The sequence below is a fragment of the Sus scrofa genome, chromosome 13, assembly GCF_000003025.6.
Source record: "Sus scrofa isolate TJ Tabasco breed Duroc chromosome 13, Sscrofa11.1, whole genome shotgun sequence".
Taxonomy (NCBI): domain Eukaryota; kingdom Metazoa; phylum Chordata; class Mammalia; order Artiodactyla; family Suidae; genus Sus; species Sus scrofa.
Window position 1 is genome coordinate 91,375,226 of NC_010455.5, and position 25,392 is coordinate 91,400,617.

At 38.7% G+C, this 25,392-nt stretch overlaps 3 protein-coding genes across 20 annotated transcripts in view; 1 reads left to right on the forward strand and 2 right to left on the reverse strand.

Annotated features, from left to right (window-relative positions):
• MED12L (mediator complex subunit 12 like) overlaps positions 1-25,392 on the forward strand; it is a 354,280-nt gene that overhangs the window by 103,638 nt on the left and 225,250 nt on the right. For 9 of the 11 annotated variants that reach the window (XM_021069608.1, XM_021069614.1, XM_021069607.1 and 6 more), the window contains 3 exons: positions 272-486; positions 1,750-1,854; positions 2,694-2,870. In XM_021069608.1, the coding sequence (XP_020925267.1) occupies positions 272-486; positions 1,750-1,854; positions 2,694-2,870 (497 nt within the window). The remainder of the gene's footprint in view (positions 1-271; positions 487-1,749; positions 1,855-2,693; positions 2,871-25,392) is intronic. The other 2 variants (XM_021069613.1, XM_021069616.1) reach the window with 1 other exon arrangement.
• Positions 6,620-15,014, reverse strand: GPR171 (G protein-coupled receptor 171). Of its 5 annotated transcripts, XM_021069626.1 has the most exons (4): positions 13,076-15,014; positions 12,817-12,923; positions 8,420-8,620; positions 6,620-8,306 (listed from the first exon to the last, which is right to left on the reverse strand). In XM_021069626.1, exon 4 carries the CDS (start codon positions 8,241-8,243, stop codon positions 7,284-7,286), a length of 960 nt encoding a protein of 319 aa, XP_020925285.1. In that variant the 5' UTR covers positions 8,244-8,306; positions 8,420-8,620; positions 12,817-12,923; positions 13,076-15,014; the 3' UTR covers positions 6,620-7,283. The 5 variants fall into 5 exon arrangements, with proteins under 5 accessions (XP_020925285.1, XP_020925287.1, XP_020925286.1 ...); XM_021069628.1 differs by lacking the exon at positions 12,817-12,923; XM_021069627.1 differs by lacking the exon at positions 8,420-8,620.
• P2RY14 (purinergic receptor P2Y14) overlaps positions 20,781-25,392 on the reverse strand; it is a 57,756-nt gene continuing 53,144 nt past the window's right edge. For all 4 annotated transcript variants that reach the window (XM_021069620.1, XM_021069622.1, XM_021069621.1 and 1 more), the window contains one exon: positions 20,781-24,748. In XM_021069620.1, coding sequence (XP_020925279.1) covers positions 23,709-24,725 — 1,017 coding nt within the window. In that variant the 5' untranslated portion in view covers positions 24,726-24,748 and the 3' untranslated portion in view covers positions 20,781-23,708. The remainder of the gene's footprint in view (positions 24,749-25,392) is intronic.

Below are 25,392 nucleotides of genomic sequence, written 5' to 3' on the forward strand. Positions count from 1 at the left end.
TTTTGGTCTTTTTAGGGCCGCACCTGTAGCACATGGAGTTTCCGAGGCTAGGGGTCAAATCAGAGCTGTAGCTGCCAGCCTAAATCACAGCCACACAACACTAGATCTGAGCCATGTCTGTGACTTACACCACAGCTCACAGCAACACTGGATCCATAACCCACCGATCGAGGCCAGAGATGGACCTGCATCCTCATGGATGCTAGTTAGATTTGTTTCTGCTGAGCCACGATGGGAACTCCCTGAATTTTTTTTTTTTTTTTTTAAACAGCGGATCCCAACAGTGAGTGTGAGAAGGTGGAATTTGTGAATCTGGTGCTGCTTTTCTGTGAGTTTATCCGACACGACGTCTTCTCCCATGATGCATACATGTGCACCCTCATCTCCCGGGGAGACCTGTCTGTCACCGCCTCTACCCGGCCACGGTCACCAGCAGGAGAAAATGCAGATGAAAACTATCCAAAGGACCATGATGTGAAAATGGAGGTATGGCCCTGGGAGGGGGGCTCCAACCCCGAGAAACTCAAACTCTGCTAGGGAACCACTTTCAGAAGGATGATGTGGTGGTACATGGGTTGTCACTTTTCAGTCATATTCTCTTGTTTCAGAGCTTTTTCGGCTCTGCTGCTCACTCACAAAGAAATTCTGGACTATATATATCTTCTAGAATTTTCTTTTGGCTATGCTAAAACTATTAATGAAAAGATTTGACAGGTCATCATCACATTTTACATTGGACTGGAACTATATACTTCCAATTTTGTGTATTTCTAATTTACAGTTTTCCTTTAATGCAGAGCCTCAAAATTGGGCCTGTTTTGGCCCCAAAGTCCTGACTATTTTCATTCTAAGGAGCATCTTTTCTCCAATATATCATTCATTAACATATCACTCTTTTATGCTTATGTTTTAGTCAAACACATTGTATTTTCATTTCAGTTTAGTTAAAACTTTAATGTCTGTCTCTCAAATGTTGTAGAACTGATCTTTTCAAGAAGTTACTTTATACTCTGAGTATGACTTTATAATTTTCTGCCAATTTCTGATATTTTGGACATTGTTGTAGATACTTATGGAAATTTTCAGGGCAAAAAACATGAATTTGATGATGGGAAATAATAGGAAATGGTGAGAGATTGTGACAAATTCTTACAAATAAAGCCTCATATTAATTTTTTGAGAGTTTAACCCTATACTGTTGTGATATTTTAAAAAGAGTGGCTATACTTGTAATTTGAAAACCTGCCATTAGTTTTCATGGTTGTACTCTTAAGATTTAAAAAAATTATTTCTTTAATGTAAATACTTTTGTTTCTAAATTTGTCCTCAGTAGAACTTATAAAGAGTGAAAAATAAAGTTACTTTACCTGTTTATGCTTTTTCTATGTTTCTGCTTTTTCTTTTCTATTCCTGGAATTAAGGTGTCTTAATATCTTAAATATACTCTCAGATTTTTCTTACTAAGGAAAGTTGGTGAGTATGTGACTGGGAATAGCCCAAAGAAAGAAATTATGGTCATTTTCTTTTTAATCAGGAAGTTTGTTAAATATTTTTCATCATGAAGACAAAGCATGTGACTTTGCAAAAGCAGTACATGTCTTAACTTCCTTTTCTTTTATTGGGGAAAAAAGGACATTAAAGGGAAAAAGGACATAAGACAGTTTAAAATGTCACTGTCATGTTTTAGTTTCAGTTTCTTAATGGCCTATAGCATTTACAATGTGACTTTCTTTCTCTGGCAATTATCAGGAACAGACTCTTATGGCGCATATGGGGATTGACTCAGGAACTACTAATATTTTTGATGAAGTAGACAAGAGTGACTTTAAAACTGACTTTGGTTCGGAATTTCCAGTAGGTTCAGCCTTCAAATTTTTATTGATCATTAACCCCACCCCCACCTCTGACCCAACTCCTCTCCATCCTTCCGCCCTTGGCCCCATGTACCGAATGACCTGTGTACTTGTGATGTAAAGTCATCCTCTCCCATTCCAGTCTAGGGCACAATTAATCATCTCATGCTGTTTCCTCATTTCAGCTCATCCACAGTTTTGGCTGCATTGCCTCCTTTTGAAAATTATAACATTCCAATCCTCCTGGTTGACTGTGACTCTTTTATTCATTTAGAGATCATTATCTCTCAGGAATACATGAACGTCATTTCATCAGGGGAGCCCAGGTTGTTTTGCTACATATGTGTTCAACTTCTGAATGACAGCTTTCCTGGCTTTGGACTTGTTATACATTCTTCCACTTTATCTCAGTATAAATACAAAGTGTTCTTCCTCATGGATCTCAGTGTGTGACTCTGAAACAGACTAAAATTTTTGTATCTATTACTCATTAGCTTTAGTAAGGAATTATTTCTGTGTATATGTTTTTGTAAGATAAATAGTTCTATGAGGAAAACACTTCCTTATGAGTCTGATTCCATCTCTGATCCTCTAGGGAATGTAGCTGTGCACATGTCTTACAAGAGTGTGTGGTAGTCACTTTCTCATCTTCAGAATGGGGGCTGATGCTACTGATCTGAATATGAAATTTGTAGAAATTAACACAGCTTCTTTGTTATTTTGCCCAGTGGTTAAATAAAGAAAGGATATGGCTGTGATTGTCTTGTGTGTTTGAAGTTCTATGTTTTGGTTTTGCTCTCTCTCATTTACAATCTCCAACATTTGTTTTACATGACTTAGATTTTTTCTCCCATGCCTGGAGAGTCCTGTGAGAATGCCAACCCTTCCTTGGGCAGAAGAATGTCAGTTAACGGTGAGAAGCTATTGAAGAGAGAAAAACCACGGGAGTTAATTTTTCCATCTAATTATGACCTCCTACGACACCTGCAGTATGCAACCCATTTCCCCATACCTCTGGTAAGTTGCTGCCTGTCATTGTAGGGTCACTGACCATTGATTATTTAGCGGCTTGACTGAGTAATACACGTGATAGCAGGTGAGTTTTTGCATTTGCTACTTTTGTTACGGTTCTCATCATATGACTTGAGTGCTCATGTAGTCCAAGTTTGTGGTGTGATACTACTGACTGGATAGATTTAACAGAATTTTCTCTATTAGTGCCCTTTTATCAAGAGCATTTGGGTTGCTGCAAATGATGTCTGAATGTGTTTTCTTACCTCTGTTTGCAACTCATGTACTGAGTGGCTTTTATGTGCACTGTATTGCGGTAGGTACTTTTGGTGTTATACAGACGAGTAAGAATTTTCAGGCACAGGAAAGATGAATAAGATAGAAGGGAGACAAATGTCTGCAAAATGACAAGCACCAAAATAAATGCAATAACCGAGTAAAAACCTGCTGTCTGTTGGAAGGTGACCCGTTTGACATTCCTGGGTCTCTACTACTCTTAAAGGATAAATGTTTGAGGGGAGAGAACATCTGGTTGAGAAATTGGTAAAGGCTTCCTAGGAGAGGTTGTATATGAGATGATTGGATTTTGGATTTTGGCCTGTTGAATTTAAGAACAAGATAGCACTTAGGAAATAGTTACCAGGTAATTTAGTGTTTGCGTCATAACAAGTGATGTGCTTTATTCTGAAGGAAAATGAGATTTATATTTTGACATTTGTAATGAAAATTGCGCCAAAGTCTGTAAATATTTTTTTTTTCAATTCTTAGGTTTTCTGTCTATTTTCCTGGAGTTTTAAGTGTAATTTTAATGATTTTTTTAATTGAGGATCATTATTACTATTATTTTAACAAAAATGTAATTGTAAAGTATGTATTATGTTATTTTCTGGATATCTTTGAGGAGTTTTGATCTCTAAATAGTTTCTTAAATTTTTTCTATTTTTTGGTTATTTTTGAACATCCACTGAAATGGCTTTCAAAATATCTATACCCATCTATTTTTTTCTTATTACAGTTAAGAACCCCTTGTTAATTTTTCTATGTTCAGGGGAATATCAAAAGTAGCCAAAATTTTTTTTCTTGTTCATCATTGGCTGAATATATCATTGCTTTTCAGCCACTACCTAAAGACATCACTCATTTCCCACATAATGGAATAACTTCAGAGTTTATTGAGGGCAGTAGAAAGAGTAGCCTGATGTTTTAGAGCTGTATCCTGGAGGATTCATGCGTGAGTGATTATGATGGCTGTGATTTGTTTTAAAATACAGTGAAAAAGGCTCCATATTGAAGTCCAGAGTTAATAGTAAGACCGCAGGGTTAATTTCCTAGTTTTGACAAATGTGTCAGGGTTTGTAAGGCATTAGCTTTAGGGCAAACAAGATTATTGTAGTAGTACTGTCTTAATACGTTTTCTATAAGTTTTAAATTATTCCACAATGAAAAGTTTATTTTAAAACAATGGACGGGGGAAATGACGTGAATATGGCAGAAAGTTGAAAATGGTTGCGACTGGTTAAGGGTACTGTGCTCTTTTCTTGGGTAAGCAGAACTTTATAGGTTTCCCTCACCCAGGTGTAGGTGTGAGAGCAGGAGCTGCCCAAGCCTGGACCTCTTGCTTCTGTTGTTCACGTGACCTTTGGCTACACAGTTGCATTAGCACTTAGCACTCTCAGCACTGTTCACTTCCTTAGAGGAAAGAGCATGAATGAGTCCCAGGGACTAAGTCTCATGGTGAGTTATGACATAATTCAACTGTAATGTGCATTTTTTTTTTTTTTTTTTTTTTGGTCTTTTGTCTTGTTTTAGGGCTGCACTCTCAGCATATGGAGGTTCCCAGGCTAGGGATCGAATCTGAGCTATAGCTGCCAGCCTACGCCACAGCCACAGCAACTCGGGATCTGAGCCGTGTCTGTGACCTACACCACACCTCATGGCAACACTGGATCCTTAACCCACTGAGCAAGGCCAGAGATTGAACCTGCATCCTCATGGATACTGGTCGGGTTTGTTAACCACTGAGCTACAATGGGAACTCCATTGTGTGCATTCTTAAAAGAACTGCTAGAAAATTCATGTTGTGGGATACAGTTTAATAGCCTTCTCTCACCAGTTGTCCAGAAGCCCCTTCACTGTGAGTGTAATTTGGAATAAGCCATCAAAAATGGGATGTTCCCACAATGGGAACTCCCTAGAATTTTTTTTTTTTAAAGGTTTTTTTTTTTCCCCATCTTTTGTCTCTAAAATGTAGCTTTAGTAAATGAAGGCCTAGGAGAGAGGACTAAAGGGGACTGAAAGATTCAGGAAAATAAACTAGTTTTATAATGCTCTTATATGTATAATGTCTTGATCTACCCATCAGTAAAAACATGTTCTTAGACTGTCAGCAAGCACAAGTTCTAGTGTGTAGGCATTCTGCCAGCCTGTGCCACAGGTAAGTCATCTAGACCCTGTCCGTGCCAGATATATGATACCAACTTGGGGTTCGTACTGTTACTGCTAGCTAGCTGGAGTTTGTTCAGTACCTGCTGTGTTGTAAGTATAAGAGGCGCTTTCTTTGTGCATTTTCTCACTTATTCTCTTCGAACTCAGAGAATGTATTGTGAAATTGTAGATAGGAGTTGTCTTGGGTTCAAATGTCAGAAAAATGTTTTCAGGCTCAAGCTAAAAATGAGGCTGGAATCAGACCTCTTAGTTTCCAGGAACACCATTTCTTTCCCTTTCCATTTGAGATAATTTATTTATTTTTATTGTGGTAACATTGATTTATAACAGTATATAAGCTTCATGTGCCCATAACATTTCTATGTCTGTATACTCTATAGCATGGCCACCACCAGAAATTTAGTTTCCCTCTGTCACCATACAGTCAATCCCCTTTACCCATTTCATCCCTTCCTCAACCTTCTGGTAACCACTACTCTGTACTCTGTGTAATGTGTTTATTTTTGTTTGAAGAACACTATGTCATAGTCATTGCAGCTAATGCAAATGCATTACCCTTTTTTTTTTTTTTAAAGCTTTTTAGGGCTTTTCCCAAGGCATGTGGAGGTTCCCAAGGTAGGGGTTGAATTGGAGCTGTAGCTGCTGGCCTACACCACAGCCATAGCAATGCTGGATCTGAGCCAAGCGGTATTTTCAACCTACACCACAGCTCATGGCAATGCCAGATCCTTAACCCACTGAGCAAGGCCAGGGATTGAGCCTGAGTCCTCATGGATGCTAGTCAGATTTGTTTCCACTGAGCCACGATGGGAAATCCCCCACTGTTTTAATGTGGGCTTTTATTATCGAATTGAAAAAAAAATATCCATTATCTCATACATGTTTATGCAAACTCTTCCATTTTCTGTTGCCCAGATAAGTCTTTTACTTAATGCCATCTATTGACTCCTTTCTGCATTATCGGCACTCGAGAGAATGCCATCAAAGGGTAGTGATCTGGAGAGTAGAGTCACTACACTTTAAACTTCGGGGCCCCCATGGAGGTCAGACTCATCTTCAGGATGTGAGGGGTACCAGTTAGCCCAACATATGCTGAGTTTCTGCAAGGTCTTACTATGTGCAATCCTCATGTCTATTTTAAGACCATTTGGCTGGTACTGTTTTTCCATACCTTTGATATGAGTTTATAGTTCCAAAATACTACTCTTGGCAGTTAGTATAATCTAACAACCTACCTCCCACCAAAAAAATGTTATGGGGTCTACTCCATATTACTACAAAATAAAAATAAAAACTCACTGGATCTGTCATTCCTGATGTAGAAAATCTTTATTTTTAACCTTCAGGTAGAATATAAGGATATATAGCACAATCAAAACTGTCCATGGATCTCCAAGCCTTTTTAGGAGTAAAAATTTTTAAGCTCTTGTGTTAGGAAACATTGAGATGTTAAAAATTGGAGTAGTGAGCAAAAAGCTTACCCTTTTTGAAGTGATGGATTAAAAATAAATCAGGTACATGTGGTTTCATGTAAAAAAAAATCATCTGGCTTTTTTTTTTTTTTTTTTTTTTGGAAAGCAATCTGAAGGGCTTTAAGTTGTGTTGCTGAAGGGCTTTCTGGCAATTTACAGAGATTATTTTGCCTGTTTGTGTCAGGAAGTCAGTTCCAGGCCTTTAAATGACTACCTCTGAGTCTGTGTCTTAGAACTCATTTTACATTTCAAGGATATTGCAGGGTTATATATTGGTCCAATAAGACTTCAGCTCTTTGTACAAACAATTGGGTTAAGGAGCATCAGCAACCACAAGAGTACTTCTTGGCTTGCATTTAGAAACAGAGTTCTCAGTAAACCAAGCCACATTTGTTAGCTATCTGCATTTTTACTTACTTGAGGCACTTTTCTTCCTCCTTTCAGTAGTTTTGTACTTAATTGTCCAGTAGGGCAAGACATAATCACATGAAAAATCCATATTTCATGCATTGTTTTCACAACTTGATTTTTCTTTCTGCACTTTGCTTTCCTTATGTGAGGCAAAAGTCTCATTGACCCTTAAACGGAAAGCTCTTGAGAGATGATAGTACAGGATCGGGTCGAAACACAGGTTGGACACAGCCAGGAGCAGTGTGGCCTCTTTGGCTCTGAAGAGTGAAATCCTGGTTGGACAGTCAGATATGACCTCTGTCTGGCTGAGGGTGTATGGGATTCGGACACTGTGATAAGGAACAAAACATATGATGTAGCCCGTTGTCACTAAAAGTATATTGATGAGAGTGCTTTTCACGTTTGGATAATTTTCATTATCCTTGTTTCTGTAGAGTTGTCGAATTACAAGGCAGTTAGATATTAAGATGATGCCTGAGAAATTTAAGAATATTGCTATGCATATGAAATTTGTCAGCAAATGCCAGTTTTTTCCAAACTCCGTTTTGAATTCCATACAACCCACGGTGGGCTTTTCCTTGATTTCTTTGATGGGAATTACCATGTTTGGCACCATTATAACAAGGACCATTAGCCACACAACGGCCGAGATCATTTTGGCAAATCCAGGTTCCTGTATTCGATAAATCTTGCAGCTATAAGTCAACTGAAGACAGCGATCAATGCTAACAAATGCTAAGAAGATAATTGATAAGTACATATTAATGTAGATGAGGCAGGCTGTTACTTGGCAGTGGAATATCTTCAACTTCCAGGGAGCCACGCCCAAGTCGACAATGATTTTCACCGGTAAGGCCAGAGTAAGCAGGAAATCTGCGGTTAGCAAATTAATCAAGTATATGCTTACACACCTATGATTTGCATTTTTCTGTAGGAAAGCCCAGGTTGCAAAACAACTGCCAATAATTCCAACAAGGAAAACCAAATAAAAAAAATACGTGAATGGCTCCAGGTCTCTGTAAACTGGGCAGAAGATAGAACTGTTTGTCATCTTGAGGGAAAGTAAGGATTACTCTTTCCAAAAAAAAAAAAAAAAAAAAAAAATCCAAAGAATCTGTTGGAAAAAAAAAAAAAAGGAAACAGCAATTATTTTCTGTAAACACATTTGTACTCACGAAACTATAGTCCCAGTCTCTCTGCTTCTTAGAAATTCATTGAGGGACTTACTAGATCATGTGGATGGTGGAAACATCTTATATTGTGAGGAAGCCTGGGTTTTCCATGGTCTGATTTTGTGATTTTGGGAAATCCCACATAGGTTGCTTCTAGAAGGCATATTTTTGATCTCACGGTTTTGTCTTCTGATAGCTCTTTTGTTACCAGTTGGGTTGGAAGTTAGTTTGCAGAGGAGATAAGTGAACTGAAATTCTGAGAAAAAGAGGAGAAAAGAAGTGGTTTGGCTGTGTGGCCCAGCCTGAAGACCTTTCAACGAGGCTTCCTGGCTTTCTGTTTTCATAGCGTGATAGAACTCTTCCTGCTAGAGAAGCCTGGCCTGAGAGGGGAGGTAAAGGGTGACAGAAAATTGTACTAAAATTTAAAAGCTCTTTTAAATCTTTATTGTGTAACCTACTAGAACACTTTCCAAATCAGAATTTCATTTTCTTTTTCCTTTTTTTTGGGGTGTCTTTTTAGGACCCCATTTGTGGCCTTTGGAGGTTTCCAGGCTAGGGGTCGATTTGGAGCCACAACCACAACCACAGCAACTCGGGATGCAAGCAGCATCTGTGACTTACACCACAGCTCACAGCAATGCCAGATCCTTTAATCCACTGAGCGAGGCCAGGGATTGAACCTATGTCCTCATGGATGCTAGTCAGATTCACTTCCCCTGAGCCATGACGGGAACTCCAGTTTTTCCTTTTTTAGCAGAAAATAGTTTTAGGACTGGAGTCTGATCTTGCCTTCTTGCTCTAGATTCCTGATAGTATAGACCTGCGCTATCCAGCATTGTAGACTGCAGTCGCCTGTGACCACTCATCCCTTGAAATGTGGCCAATCCAAATTGACATGTGCGCTCTAAGTGCAAATACATGCTGGGTTTTAAAGATGTAGTGTAAAATATTGTAAAGAATAGTGCAAGGAGTAAAATTGTACTTTTTATGTAAGTAGTACAACAGTAAAATAGCTCATTAATTTTTACATTGAAGTGGGTTTGTATGTGTGTGTGTGTGTGTGTGCGCTTTTTAGGGTTGCACGGGCGGCATATGAAAGCTCCCAGGCTAGGGTTCAAATGGGAGCCATAGCAACTTGGATCTGAACTGCATCTGTGACCTACACCACAGCTAACAGCAACACTGGGTCTTTAACCCAGTGAGTAAGGACAGGATCGAACCTGCATCCTTGTTACTGCTGAGCCACAAGGGAACTCCTGAAGTGATATTTTTGATATATTATGTTAAACATATTAAAATGAATTTCTCCTGTTTCTTTTTGCTTTTTTTTTGTCTTTTTGCCTTTTCTAGGGCCACTCTCCGGCATATGGAGGTTCCCAGGCTAGAGGTCTAATCGGAGCTGTAGCCACCAGCCTACACCAGAGCCACAGCAATGCGGGATCCAAGCTGCATCTGCAACCTACAGCACAGCTCACGGCAACACAGACCTTAACCCACTGAGCAAGGCCAGGGATTGAACCCGCAACCCCATGGTTCCTAGTTGGATTTGTTAACCACTGTGCCACGATGGGAACTCCTTTTTTTTTTTTTTTTTTTTTTTTTGTCGTTTTTGCTTTTTTAAGTGTAGATGCTAGATAACTTTAAAGTACCTTTGTGGTTTACTTTATATTTCTATTGAGCAGGGCTTGTCTAGATGTTTCCATGTCAGTGTTGGTAAGAAAATTGACCAAGAATGTATTATAAGGCTTCTAGGGCAAGAATGTATGATCATTGGTTACAGAATTCTCAAAGGGAAGCTCAGTTATATAAAGAGGTAAACTTTAACACTTGAGGGTTTTTGTTGTTGTTTCTTCTCTCATTGTGGGTTTTGGGGCTGTCACAGCCAGAAATATAAGACGCACCCTTAGAACCATTGAGATCGACAGAGATAGTGACAGAATCTCATCAGGTCCCCTCCCAATCTGGAACATGGGGTGACTTGTAGCACAAGTTAGGAGAACTGGGCTTCACTTACTTCCTTTGACCTGGTCTGGTCAAACTCATGTTCTTAGGCCCACAGGTGTTCTTCCTGGTGCTACTTCCTGACGTGCACGTCCCTCATGCCTATTAAACATCTTTCTTCTTTTAATGATCAGAAGATTGTTTTTGTGGTTTATCAAGAAAAAATTGAAAGGAAGCTTTTTTTTTTTCCTTTTTCATTACTTTTTATGACCACACCCACGGCATATGGAAGTTCCAGTGCTAGGGGTCGAATCGGAGCTGAAGCTGCCTATACCACAGTCACAGCAACACCAGATCCGAGCTATATCTGTGACTTAATGCTGCGGCTTTCGGCAACGCCAGATCCTTAACCCACTTAGTGAAGCCAGGGATTAAATCCACGTCCTCACAGAGATGATGTTGGGTCCTTAACCCACTGAGCCACAGTGGGAACTCTGAAATGCAGCTTTTAAAAATAGCAAATAGTAAATATAGTGGCTGAGAAGGCCAAACAAGCTCATTCTTTGAAACCTCCCTTTAAAAAACAAAACTTCAGAAGCCATTCTGAATCTTAGTTTTTTAAATTATTTCAGGATCCATTGTGTACATTTTAGGGTGAAACAAAATGCAAGTGTACAGATAAGTCAGATGTACATAAAGCTTTCTAAATTGAAGTGACATTTAAAGGATACATGTCCTTCCCTTTCTCCTACTTGAAGTAGGACTTCAGGGTCCATGAATAATATAATTCTGTGCTGAACTCAGTGAAAACAATCAAGCACTTACTTCATGTCTAGCACTGTGCCAAGTACTTTACATGTACTTATTGAACGTTTCATCATTCCTATCACGTGGGCATTGCTATCACTATTTTACAGATGAGAAAACTGAGACACCATGAGGTTAAGTAACACTCAGGATTATACAGCTGCTAAGTTATGAGACAGAATTCCCAGCCAGACAGCCTGATCTCAGGTGCTGTGTTCACGACCACTTCAAAACTTTGTCTCAGTGATAATAATAGTATAATGATGGCAGTGATTGTTATTATTACTATAGCAGCCAGCCTTCGCTAAGTGCCTACTACGTGGTAGAAACTAGATTTTAAGCAATTTTCATGTAAAAGAACAGAAATAAAATATTCATTCTTAATTTTTTTCCTGAATACTAATACAAGGTGTTTCTGCTCCATGTGTTTTAATATTTCATTTTACAATACATATATTTAAAACCCAAACCTAGCTTCTACCTTTTAAGCCTAAACCTCCTTTACTTTCAAAATTCCTGTGACCCGGTCCCTCCATGTCACCTGCACTGTCGTCCCAATTCTCTACTTTAGGTTGGTGGCATCATGACTGTTCATGAGCTCTTCTTCCTAGCTTGGTGCTTTTCCAGGTGATAGAATTTGGGGATCATAGGACTCTATAAGGATGGAGGGGACTTTTATTAATAGCATCTGGTCCAATCTGCAGATCAGTTGAGGAGTCTGAGTTCTGGCACGTGGGTGTTGGTCAAGGTTTCTCGGCTTGTTAGATCAGGCTAGGATCGGACCTTGTCGATCATTTTCTAGACTCTCTGCCTTTCCCCTTACCCCAGTCCTGCTGATCCTAAATTCCTGGAGGGGGCTCTTCATGCCTGCAGTCTACTCCAGGCTTTACTGACTTCTCTTTGACTTGACTTTTGATGATAACCATTTATTTGGTATCTGGGCACTATGAATGTCCTTTTTTCCCTCTGGATCAGAAGCTGGTATTGGTGTAGATAGACCCTCATCTCCCGCCTTTGCTCACTGTTCCTTTGCAGAGTGCTAGGAGTTTGGCCTATGCTCTTGTATTTCAGATGTAACCTTATTAGAGCCTTATTTTATAGATGAATATATGGTAAAGAGAAGGATTAGAGAATAATGTGTTTCAATCAATGAATATTTTCTGTAACTAGAACTGACCATATATACCTCCCATGGGTAATTTATTTGAAAATAGTTGCTGTGTAACTATTCATTCAATAATGCTTGAGAACCATGCAGTGCCTTGCAGTTGCTTTTCTTGAACCTCAGTCTAGATAGCAAAGAAACACACATTTCTTCATTTAAAATTTTTGGTCATGTCAGGAGAGGTTAAATTATACTGTAATAGCAGTCTGTGTTCTCTATCATGAATTTAAAAACCGAGTGATTGATGGATATCTTTTTAACCAATTATTCGCCTGTGGAAATCTGAGGTACCCCAAAGTACTCCAGCAAAATCAAGAGATTTCAAACGTCTCCTTTGTTTGTAAGGCATGTCTGTTGTTTTTTTCGAATAAACTCATTAGTTATTTTTAATGGAAGTCACAGTGGAATTTCCTTAAAATTAACTTTCATGATTGCAGAGAAAAGTCACTTTAAGACCTGTTGCACCCTGTTGTGAAGATCTACACCATGGCCTTTATCCATCCAGTTATAAAATCAAGTTACTGAATAGTTAAGCTTACCTCCAAGGAAGTAGTAGTCAGTCTTGTGTGAATTAAGCTGTCTTTTTGAGAAGAATGGAAGGGGTCATCAGGTAGAAGAAAATTACAGTGTAGTTCACGGTGAGAATCTATTTGAAATTTAATAATCAGTGCCTTCTTAACACAGCAACCTTATTACATGTTGGCATTTTCAACTTACATGATTTCAACACTGAAAATCATAGATTTCCCTTCCATGGAAAGACATTTGAATATATTAAAAGTACTGAAAAAGACATACCTGGGGGATATATTCTCTGAGCCTCAGTGGGCCCGGCTCCAAATCGTCAGAGAAGCATGAGCTGTTCAGCAGCTACAGCAGTAGCAGCCCCATTGCAGGACTGCCGGCTGCACTAAAAATTTCCTTTCCTTTTTGTGTGGTTTTAATAGTTTGCATATTGACGTAGGTGAAACTGTGGTTTGCAATAGTTTAACTGTATGAAGGCTCCTCTAGAAGTTCTTTTCAATTTTTTGTAAGCTTTCTTAAATAATTCAGATTTGTCTATTATTTTAGAGGAAAGGTTTTTATTCGTCCATTGTAATACATAGTTGTTCTTTGTTTTTAAGCACCTAACATGTTTTTCATCATAATGATTTTAAAGAACATCAGTATTTTGTGCCCTGAAAGGTATTATGAATTAAAATATTGGGTGTTTAAGGAAAATTTTCTTAGTGTGCATAATGATGCTCATTAGCTTTTCAAAGTTATAACTTAAAAAATTGTTGCAATTTGTATCCTGCTGAGACATCTAACCAACAAACAAGATATGATCCAGCACAGTCTGGTAGAGTGCCGGTTTTATCTTTATCCTTTTGGTTTCATTTTAGAGAAATCTGGAGGTAGAAGAGAAAAATCATAATGTAGAGAGATAGTTACTATTAACCTTTTTTGGTGCATGTGCTTTAAAATTTTTCTATGAGTATGTATACCCCCTTAAGAATGTTACTCTGTTGTGCATACTGTTTATAGTTTGCTGTGTTTTCATTCAAGAATATATTGGATCTCTTTTTTCTAAGCCAGAGAGTAAACCTGCAATGCGCATTTGTCAATTTGGTCCCGTCATGTTAATGAATTGAGATAGATATTTAGTAATGAATTGGTTGTATATGAAGGGACCCTCTAGTGTACATTTAAATCATCAGGGCAAGTGTTCATCCTCCTGTGGGGGAGTAACTGTTGATTGAGTGTCTGATTGAGGGACCCAACAGAAAGTCACTGCCTCATCCCCTTCATCAGTCAGCTTTGTTAAGTTAGATTTCTTTTCTTTTTTGTCTTTTTGTCCTTTTTAGGGCCGCACCTGTGGCATATGGAGGTTCCCGGGCTAGGGCTTGAGCCGAAACTATAGCTACCAGGCTATACCACAACCACAGCCAGGCCAGATCCGATCCATGTCTGAGTCCTAAACCATAGCTCACGGCAACACCGGATCCTTAACCCACTGAGCGAGGCCAGGGATTGAACCTGAATCCTCATGGGTCCTAGTTGGGTTCGTTAACCACTGAGCCACAACAGGAACTCCAGGTTAGATTGCTTATAGGAGGGTAGCTTTCATAAAAGGGAACATGAGCTCACATCCTAAGAATATTCTTGGGAGTTCCACGCCTGCTGGCCCAGAATTGATTTCCAAAGTTGATTTTACCTACAAGCGCAAAACCATCAGCTGGGTCAGTCAGGATCTGAGTTTTTCTATTGCTTCATTGGCCTGGTGGGTGCTTTGGTTTCATGTCTTTCTCCTAATAATTCTCCAAACAATAAAGAAAAAAGAAGAAATCTCTCCAGAATCGAAAATGCTTTTGGTATTTACTTTTTGGTATTTACTTTTCAAAAGAAAAATCTCTCCAAAGACTAGATGAGAAATGTCAACCTGGAGGGAATTTAGGGAGGATCTGGGGAACTTCTGAAAACAACAGTGTTATGATACTTATGATGCCAATATCTATTTGTTTCAGATACTCTGGTATTCTCGCTGATTTGAGTAATTACTATTATTTTGCAAAAGAAAAAAAATTTATATATTCACTTATAAATTGGAGGAGGAAAACCCAAATCTTTCTCAAACTGTATTTGATTCGAGTTAAGAACCAGTGTTAATGTTTCATCATAATAGTGCTAGGAAATGCTCTTTCTTTTAAGATTAGTGTGCCTCAAGATTTGTGGTATTAGCTAGGACTCACCAAAAAATGCACTTCAGAAAAGACATGCTTGCAGACAGTCAAGTAAGTGAGCAGTTATGATCAGGTTTACATTCACTGGGGGATGAAGAGGCTGAGATGGAAGGAATCGGCTGAGATGCAGTTGGATACCACGTGAGTGGTAACTGGTTTTCAAATGATATGAAAGCACACTAGAATCAAAAGTTTTTGGTAAAATGTCTTTTTTCTTTTTTTAAGTAGGCATATTATATGTATTTTCCTGTCCACTTTGCAGTATAGGTAGAATTAAGAAATAAATTCAGGAGTTCTCTTGAGGCTCAGTGGGTTAAGGGTCTTGCATTATCACTGCAGTGGCCTTGGTCACTGCTGTGGTGTGGGTTTGATCCCTGGCCTAGGAACTTTCACATGCCACAGGTGCAGCCAAGGGGAAAAAAAAGAAAAAGAAAAAAAAAAGAAAAAAGAAAAGAAAAAAACCCAAAAAAAAAACAAAAAAAGAAAAAGAAGGTAAAGAAATATATTCAACTGTTCTTAAAAATCTATGATAGCCACAGTTTTTTGCGTCTAGATTGTCAAATATAAAGAGCTAAAGTCTCCTAGTTCTCTGTGTTCTATTTCCTTTTTTTGAAGAGTGAAAAACCAGTCTTTTAATAGTGAAACTGAACCACGTTCTTCCTTCTGAGAATGAACTTGAGACAAGCTGGCGTTTTGTGGAAGTTTATTCGTGGTGGAAACAAGCTTTTTTTTGTTTGTTTTTGGGCTACCCTCCCTCTTGTGTTTTTAACGTGAGTTCTATTTTAATTTCCGTAAGTCACTTCTTTCTGTTTCATTAAGGACAAATGTTTTTCAGAGGGTATTTTCTAAGTGTTCTAGGAAATTATACGTCACCACTAGCCTAGTATTTTAGAAACCCAAGTGGGAAGAAGTAAGGTGAAGTTGGTTTTTCGGTTTTTTTTTGGTTTTTTGTTTTTTGTTTTATCTTACCTTGGTCATGGCAGTACTTTTTATTTAAGAAATGACATATTAGTTACTTTAATGGATATTTTGTATGTTTGAGAATTAAAGCTAAATTGCCCCATGAATTGAGAAAGGAAATCTTTTTTACTCAACCCCTATCCACACAAATCATGCTTTTGATTTTATTGAACACAAATACCAAACAACAGTATTTCAGAGGAATCCTTTTTAATGGGTAACATTCTTAAAATTCACTTTAAAAACATAGCACGGTAGCCCTTTGGAACTGATGAGGAAGAGGAAAATAAATGTTAGGGTAGGTAGCCCCTGCACAGCCAGAAACACAGGTCTGAGAATTTATTTTCTTTAAAGAAATCCATGAGACGGAGGAGATTCTGCTCTTTATGGGTGGGGAAACTAAGGCATGGGGGCATTGAAACCTTACCCAAAGCTGTGCAGTAAGACTCCCGGGATCCCAGTATTTAATTATGCTTCTAAAAATGAAAGTGTTGGGCAAGAACTGTGGTTATAAAGGAGGCCAGCAGATCAGTCCAGCACCCCCCTGCTCCACTCCCCTCCAGCCAACACATATACACTTAGCGTTTGCCGCTGTTTGAAATTGAGTGCCACTGGGTGGTGGGACAGTGCACCACCGTGTCCACTTTTCTCATGGAGTTTGCAACTCAGGATGCCTACAGCTCAAAATCAAAATCGTTTGCATCCTGAAGTTGTTTTGTTGTTGTTGTTGTTGTTATTGTTGTTTGTTTTTTATGGTCTTTAGTCAGGGAGCTGTCCTTTGGTCAATGAATGCTGGTGATCAGAACATTTCTCTAGCAGCTTGTGTGGCTCCAGGTCAGCCTTCTTTCTGGAGCCCTTGTGCTTTAAATTTCATGCTTTGGAAGTATTTTAGGGCACGTCATCCCCTTTCTCACCCGAATTATCCCCAAGACGTTTTTTCCCAGACTGACTGAGGTTGATAGCTTAAATCTGACAGTGACTGATATGATTAGGCAGAGTAGTTTTAAAGTGAGGTCTAAACAGAGCTTCCAAGAGGTTGCTGTTTCTGCATCATTTAAACTCTTCTTAAATTTTTTCTTTTCAGTGAAACAGAGTAGAGATTTGGAAATATTTTTGAGGGCAAAGGTGTTTTGCACATTCTTGGAATATGAACTCAGCTGTAAAAGTGGCTGAGTCTTTTCTGTCGTTCTCTTGGTTAGCGCTTTTGGTTTTTGGCCTTTTTATTGATTGTACAGTGTTATCAAGTCAACATACAATGCATCTCACCTTTCATTTGTGAGGTGTGACTGTGCTGTTTGATCCATGGTTGTAAAATAACTAATAGTGGGGAAATCCCTTAAAAAGAACTTTTAGAATTTATCTTTTCAAGTCTCTTTCTTCCCCCCACTTGAACGAAGAATTCATTTTCTTCCCCCCACTTGAGCGGTTATGGTCCATTTCTTTTGAAGTCTGAGTAACACATTTTCATAGCGTAGGACACATTTTACAAACTCTGTTGTTACTTTCCAGAAGAAAGCTTGTTTTTTGATCAAGTGGTTAAGAAAAATTCTAACGACAAAAACTTCTTGACTGCAGGCTGCCTCCTGAGTTCCCATCTTAGAGAAAATTTTTGTTGCTTTTAGAAGAATACAGCTCAGAAGGGGTGCTAAGGAGTTTGAATGACCTGCAGGATGAAGGTGGACTCTGGGCTGTTAGAGCCTGTGGGGATCCAGGAAGTGCAGTCTTCTGACCCAAGTGGGTGAAGAGCTGCTTCTAAGAGGTGAGGGAGTGGCCGAAGGCTTAGGGCCAGATGCACATAACTGGGCTGTGGGAAGGGTGTGTGGGGCCTCTCAGTCTGGCTGTGTGGAGTATGTATGCAGGATCTGTGTGACGAAAGGCAGAGACTGAATCTTAGATCCTTCTGGTCAACCTTGGATGCTTTAGTTAGTAAGCAGTGGAGAGCTCAGGAAAGTAGCTTGAGGAGAGACGCCACCGAATCTGCAGGCCTTGGAGTGTGTTGGGTTGGGAGAGAAAGCAGAAGACAAAAACCCAGTTTGGGGATAAGTGCAGTCTCCTTAGGTGAGAGGCCGTGAGGATCTGAACTTGGCTGGGAAGAGATGGGCTGTTGGGAACCACTGCAGATATAAAGTTGCTGGGCTGTGGTGTGGGGCCGGCAGGGAGCAGACTGTGGGCTTGGTTCTGGGAAGGGACGTCTGAGGAGAGAATCTGGTCTGACAGGGAAGAAGGCCAATTTGATCTATTGGCTTCTTGTGTTTTTAGAGCTCCCTCACTATTTGATATAGCATAGATTGCTTTTTACTTTATCCAAATTTCCCTACCACAAAAGGAGAGCTGACAGCTTCCTTTTATGGGTTAAAACTAACACCATAGAATACCACTAGAGAAATAATAGTACAAACCCAGCCCTGGTTATATCAGCTGAAGCTCTGCATCAGCGCTTTAACTGAAGCCACACCTGCAACTTTGAACATTCAGTCTGTCAGCTGGTAAATCTCTTTTATTGCACAAGCCCAATTTTAATTGTATTTCTTGTCATCTATAAATGAGAACATCTAGATGCATTGGCTTCACCTAAAAGATTAATCCAGAGATTCTAAAAAACACCCTTAAACTAAGCTTTGTTTCTCCTTGATGATGTTAGTAAAGGATGTGCCATTAGATTAGCTCTGTATTATGTCCTTAACCCTAGTGCTGTACCTGTGTTGCTTTGAATATGGAGAAGAGGGGAAAAAGGAAACTGTATTAATACAGACAGTATCTATAACATCATAGAAATTATAAACATAACAGATCACCTCCGCAGAATGACACATGTTTCCTTTTGGGTAAACAGTGCCGTGAAGGTTTGTATCTTGGGGTAGGAGAGATCCGGTACTGTGTGGTCTTGAGCAGTGAAAGCTGCTGCTTCTTTTTGGTCTCCTAGGTTCCAGTGGCAAGTGGATGACCACTTCATGACAGGACAACCCCCCAGAAGAACCACTTTAACAAATACAGCTTTCCTTTCCATATGCCAGTTTTCAAAATGTTCTAACCGTTTCATAGCACTGCTTGTACAAAATGATTACATGTATTACTTGTAGCAAATATATATTACAAACCTTATTATAAACTAGCTGTAGAAAAGAAACAAATTATTCCACAAAATAATTTTAATAAATAGTACTGGTGATCTCAGAGAAGTTTCTGGATTAATCCACTCTTGCTGTTGCTCTACTATATTTTTTGTTGTGGCCCTGGACCTTAGCAAAATTTTGTTTAATGTCCATTGCTTTCATTTACTTAACTTTCCAATGTTTACATAAACTTGTTACGATGTGATTTCCAACTCTAATACCTTACTGAAATTCCTCTCACTGAAGTCTTTAAATGATCTTCAAAAATTAAATCCAAAGATTTGTTTGTAATCTTAATCCTTTTTTTAATTGAAGTATAATTGACTTATATTGTTTTCAGGTGTACAACATAGTGATGCAATGTTTATATACATTGTAAGGTGTTCACCTTGATTAGTTACTGTCTGTCACCATACCAAGTTTTTACAATATTATTGATTAGGTTCTCTATTACATTATATGCCTATGATTTATTTACTTTATGAATGAATGTTTGTACCTCTTATCTCTCTAACCTATTTTACTGATACCCTTGTCTTCCTCCCCTCTGGAAGCCATCAGTTTGCCTTCTGTATATATGTATGTCTGTATGTGAGTATGTGTGTGTGTGTGTTATATGTATGTATATATCTCACATCTTCTTTATCCATTCATCTATTGATGAACATTTAGGTTGCTTCCATATCTTGACTATTGTAAATAATACTGCAATGAACATTGGGATGCATGTATTGTTTTGAATTAGTGCTTTCGTCTTAGGAAAAAATATCCAGAAGTAAAATTGCTGGAGCATATGGTATTTGTAATTTTAATTTTTTGAAGCACCTTCATGCATAATGGCTGCACCAATTTACATTCCTACCTACAATGTATAAGGGTTCCCTTTTCTCTACCTCTTCTTCAACACTTGTTATTTTCTAGTCTTTTTGGTGATAGCTTTTCTGAAAAATGTGAGGTGGTATCTCATTGTGGTTTTGATTTGCGTTTCCCTGGAGTTCCCACTGTGGCACAGTGGAAACAAATCTGACTAGGAACCGTGAGGTTGTGGGTTCGATCCCTGGCTCGCTCAGTGGATTAAGGATCTGGTGTTGCCATGAGCTGTGGTGTAGGTTGCGGACGCAGCTCAGATCTGGCATTACTGTGGCTGTGACATAGGTCGGCAGCTGTAGCTCTAATTGGACCCCTAGCCTGGGAACCTCCATATGCCATGGGTGCGGTTCTAAAAAAATAAAAAACCAAAAAACCCACAAAACAACAACAACAAAAATCACTTGATTGTGTTTTCCTAATAATCAGTGATGTTGAACATTTTTTCTTCTGCCCATGGGCCATCTGTATGTCTTCTTTGGGAAAATGTCTATTCAGGCCTTCCGTCCATTTTTTTTTTTTTTTTTTGTCTTTTTTGTCTTTTGGTCTGTTGTTGTTGTTGTTGCTATTTCTTGGGCCGCTCCTGCGGCATATGGAGGTTCCCAGGCTAGGGGCTGAATCGGAGCTATAGCCACCGGCCTACGCCAGAGCCACAGCAACGCGGGATCCGAGCCGTGTCTGCAACCTACACCACAGCTCACGGCAACACCGGATCGTTAACCCACTGAGCAAGGGCAGGGACCGAACCCCGCAACCTCATGGTTCCTGGTCGGATTCCTTAACCACTGCGCCACGACGGGAACTCCCCGTCCATTTTTAAATTGAGTTTTTTGGTTTTTCTTTTTTTTTTAAGTTGAATTATATGACTTCTTTGTATATTTTGGATATTGACCCCCTTATCATATGTATTGTTTGTAGATATATTTTCCCATTCAGTAGGTGGCCTTTTAGCTTTGTGGTTACTTTCTTTAGTCGTACAAAAGCTTTTTAGTTTGATATAGCCCATTTTTTTTTTTTTTTCTTTTGTTTCCCCTCCCTTGAGGAGACATGTCAAAAAAAAAGAAAAAGAAAAAAAATTTAAGACCACTGTCAAAGAGCATACTGTCTGTGTTTTCTTCTAGGAATTTTATGGTTTCAGGCTTTACATTTAAGTATTTAATCCATTTGAGTTTATTTTTGTATGAGAAAGTAGTCCAATTTCATTCCTTTTCATATAGCTGTCCAGTTTTCTCAATACTATTCATTGAAGAGGCTGTCTTTTCCCCATTGTATATTCTTGCCTCCTTTGTTGTAGCTTAATTGAATCTGCAAGCATAAGTTCCTTTCTGGGCTCTCTGTTCTGTTCTCTTGATCTATGTGTCTTTTTTTGTGCCAGTACCATACTGTAGCTTTGTAGCATAGTCTGAGGTCAGGGAGCATGATAGTCTGAGGTCAGGGAGCATGATACCTCTGGCTTTGTTCTTTTCTTCCTCAAGATTGTTTTGGCTCTTCAGAGTCTTTTTTTTTTTTTTTTTTTTTTTTTTTTTTTAATGAGAGTTGCAGTGTTCATTTCAGGTTCTCTCTTGTTTTCTTTTTTTTTTTTTTGTATTTTTCTTTTTTGCCACACAGGCAGTGTGTGGGAATTCCCCGGTCAGGGATTCAACCCATGCCGCACAGCAGCAACCAGAGCCACCGTGGTGAGAACGCAGGAGCCTCAACCCACTAGGCCATTGGAGAACTCCCCAGAGCCTTTGTGTTTCCATACACATTTTTGAATTAATTGTTCTAGTTCTGTGAAAAATGCCATTGGTATTTTATATGGATTCCATTGAACTTGTTGATTGCCTTGGGTAGTATGATCTCTTTAAGAATATTAGTTCTTCCAGTTAGTGAGCACCATATATCTTTCCATTTGTTTATGTCATCTTACAGTATCTTGTAGTTTTCCAAGTATGGGTCTCTTACCTTAAAAGTTCTGATATGTAGTAACTATTGCTCAGATCTTGCTTCATAATATCCGTATTTGCATTGCATGTTATTTCCTGAAAAATTTTGCTTTTCATATTTCTGATTTGCTTTGACACAGTGTTTACAAAGGCATTTCTTGGTGCTTCTCAATTTCTTCTGTACTTTCAGTTTCTCCCGTGGCCCATTAGGGGGCATATAAAACATCAGTTTTTACTAATTTGTCCTGGCCAATGAAAACTGAATAAACACAGTCACTTTCTTTTGCAAATATATTTAGTCAAACAAATGCTGTAGCTTAGTTTTGCCAAGCATGTTTATCATAGCTTGGTGAAATTTTTTTTTTTGGAGAGGATATCTGTCCCAGAGTTGGGGGCAGGGAGCTTTTATGAGGGTGGAAGGTGAACTTCCCAGCTCTTATTCAGTTTAAGATGTGTTTTCTGAGTTTTGCCTAAAATCTGATGAGGGCCTAGAACATGTGAAATAATCTGTTTTTAAAAGTCAGTGGCCAAGTACAATTAAAAAAAAAATTTTATGCCTTCTTTCTAAGTCTTCTATTAGTCTGTGTAATTGAATGTATTAAAGAAACCACTCATGTCTTAACTATGAGGAAATTTGGTGGTGTTTTTTGATATCTTGACTACTAAAAAAATTGACACTCTTAAAAAAATTTTTTATTAGTACGTATATGGTAAGGCTCAAATATATATATATATAAACATGGCTTACAAAAATGTTTAAGAACACTTAAAGATGGGCTAAATGTCTTCTAGCCAGTTAATAGCAGAAAAAGAATTTAGCTTTGATAACTCACAAGCTAGCAACCATGTCCCATATCTGCACATATGAAATTTGTTTTTTTAGAAAATGTGATGTATAATTTCTCATTCATTATTATAAATTTTAGATATTCTTTTTACTAAGTCCAGTTGCTTTCTTAAAAAAAAGCCTCTTTTCTCCGCTTCTAGAGGATAATATAGATTGCCAGCCTGGGGGTATTTGTGTGCGTTATGTTTTTTTCCACTCAACTATGTATTTTTTTTTTTTTCCATGCCATTGAATAGAAGAAGTTTCCTGGAATCTATGCCAATACCTAGGGTCCCTCCTTAGAGTTCACTTAACATTCTAACACCAGCACCCCAGGCTCATTAAGTGGCTTAGCTAATCTTCATATAAATTATAAATATACCTTATATCATTCTCAAAATACTATCAGTGAAAAATTATGGTTTTTTTGCTTCAATGTACAGAATTTATATCTGCTTTCCTTTGAAATGACATAAAACAAATCAGTTGGGGATTTCTTAAGTAATTTTTGGGTGTCTGCTTACCTTGCTTCTTCAAATCAGAGATAACTTGACTTTTTCACAATAAACAGGCCTCGGATCCTTTACCAAACTGTGCTTGCTTTTAAGTTGGACTTTAGTAACCCTGTTGAAAAAATTGCATAAATTTGCTAACTTAGTTCTTGTATTCAGAAGAAGGAAGACACCCTTGTGAATTATCTTGATTGCTTCCTATTTTCTTTACATGCTATTTAAAGTTCTGTATTAACTGACCAGACTATTGGTTGTAAATTTAACCCTTCTATTTTAATGGGAGAAGATTAAAGTATTATTTTTTCTTTGATGTTACAGAAAAAGCATGGACACTTACATTTTAATTTTATTATTGTACTAAATTTGTTAGTAATGCCTAGAGATGATACTTATTATCACAGACATGCTTCTTATTCTTTCTTTCTTTCTTTCTTTTTTTTTTTTTTTTTTTTAATTGAAAATGACAGTATGCTTGCACGGACTTTATTTGAATGAGGATGGGAATTCACAAAGTATCCGTGCTTTCTTGCATTATATTTCCCCTTTTAGTTTTGGAAGTTTCTAAGTCATGCCGAGCTTTTACTGGGATGTGCAATTTCTTACATAAGATTTCTCTAAATGGCTGGCATAGAAAGAAATAAATAATAGGGTCCAGGCATACATTTGCAGCCGATAGTAACAGAGCGAATTCTTTCACATAGAGCAGGATTTCTTTGGACTGGCAGCTGTAATGGGCTTCGGTTTGGCTCCGTGTGTAGGGGATTCTGGCAATGTGGTAAGGTACAAAGCAGACAAAAAACACGAACATGATGCTGAATATATTGCGACTTGATTTCTTCTTAACCGAACTGGAATTCTTTCTGGCCTTAAGGTGGGACTTAAAGATCTTCCTCGTGATAGCAGTGTAGAAGATGATTAAGGAAAGAAACACAATCCAGAAGATGCCTACAAAGATATAGTTGGAGGCCTTGTGCCAGTTGCGGCCCAGTTCATTTTTCAGTTCCACACACTTAATGCGTGTGCCCTCCCTGACGCTCTGGTTGGTCAGGATCATGTTGGGAACGGCCAACAGCAGTGTGAGGCTCCACACCAGCACCGATAGGAGTTTGCTAGAGGTCACGGACTGGACGAATGACGTCAGAAGTGGCTTTACGATCTTATAATACCTGTCGAAGCCGATGAACCCGAAGAACACGATGCTGACGTACATGTTGATGTAGAAGAGCACGGCGGAGACCCTGCACACGAACACGTTCAGCTGCCAGGGCCCGAGGCCCGAGTCGCCCAGGATCTTGAAGGGAAAAGTCAGGCTCATCAGGAAGTCAGCAACAACAATATTTTTGAGATAGACAATGAAACTCTTGGAGCTGGGCACGTAGAAAAATATCCACCCCGACACGCCATTGAGTAGGATGCCAGCCACGAAGACCACGAAGTACAGCGCGGGGATGATTTTCTGGGTGATGAGGGTGTTCTGGGGGCAGGACTCCTCGGGGGCCTGGGTGGTGGTGGCATTCATCATCTTCTCACTTCTGAGGGCGAGACCTGGAAGGTGATGCGAAATAGTCACTCAGAAGGCCCTCACGGCCTCTAAGTCATTTGCCAAGCGGTGAAGCAAAGGGTAATAAATAAAGCCAAGCCCAGCAAGTTCTTGGGATTAAGCTTTTGCTGTGTATTTGTTACATAACTGCCCCTCCCTCCCTTCCTCTTGAAAAGGGAAGAATGGGGAAAACAGATGGCAGGAAAGAGAAAGTAGAGAAGCAGGACGGTCTGACAGCTGAGGTAACAGTATGGACCAGCGTTTCCTTAAAATGACAAGAGTTCTTGTAAAACTGCAAAGTTGCAGGAATACTCACTGAAAAACAGTTGTAAAAGGTAATAAAACTGTAAAAACAGAGACTTAGGCTGTTTTGTTTTACTCACAACTGTTTTGTATATCGGGTTTAAGAGCTATTGACGCAGACCTTACTTTTTCAAAAACCTACCCTTTCTCTGTATTAGTAGGGTGATGTCTTACAAACACACACTTCTAAATATAACTGGTATTTTGGTATAAGGTTGTGAGTACCTTTCAAAATTGAGATACTCCATGTATTTTTTTCCCATTTAAAAACTGACCTGCGTTTTTTTTTTTTTTTAAATTAGAAGACAAACACAGATGATAAAAGTGCTTTATATATTCTGAGAAA

What these genes read in the sequence shown, in the direction of transcription:
- GPR171 (XM_021069629.1), bottom strand. Translation starts at nt 8,243, where the DNA reads ATGACAAACAGTTCTATCTTCTGCCCAGTTTACAGAGACCTGGAGCCA.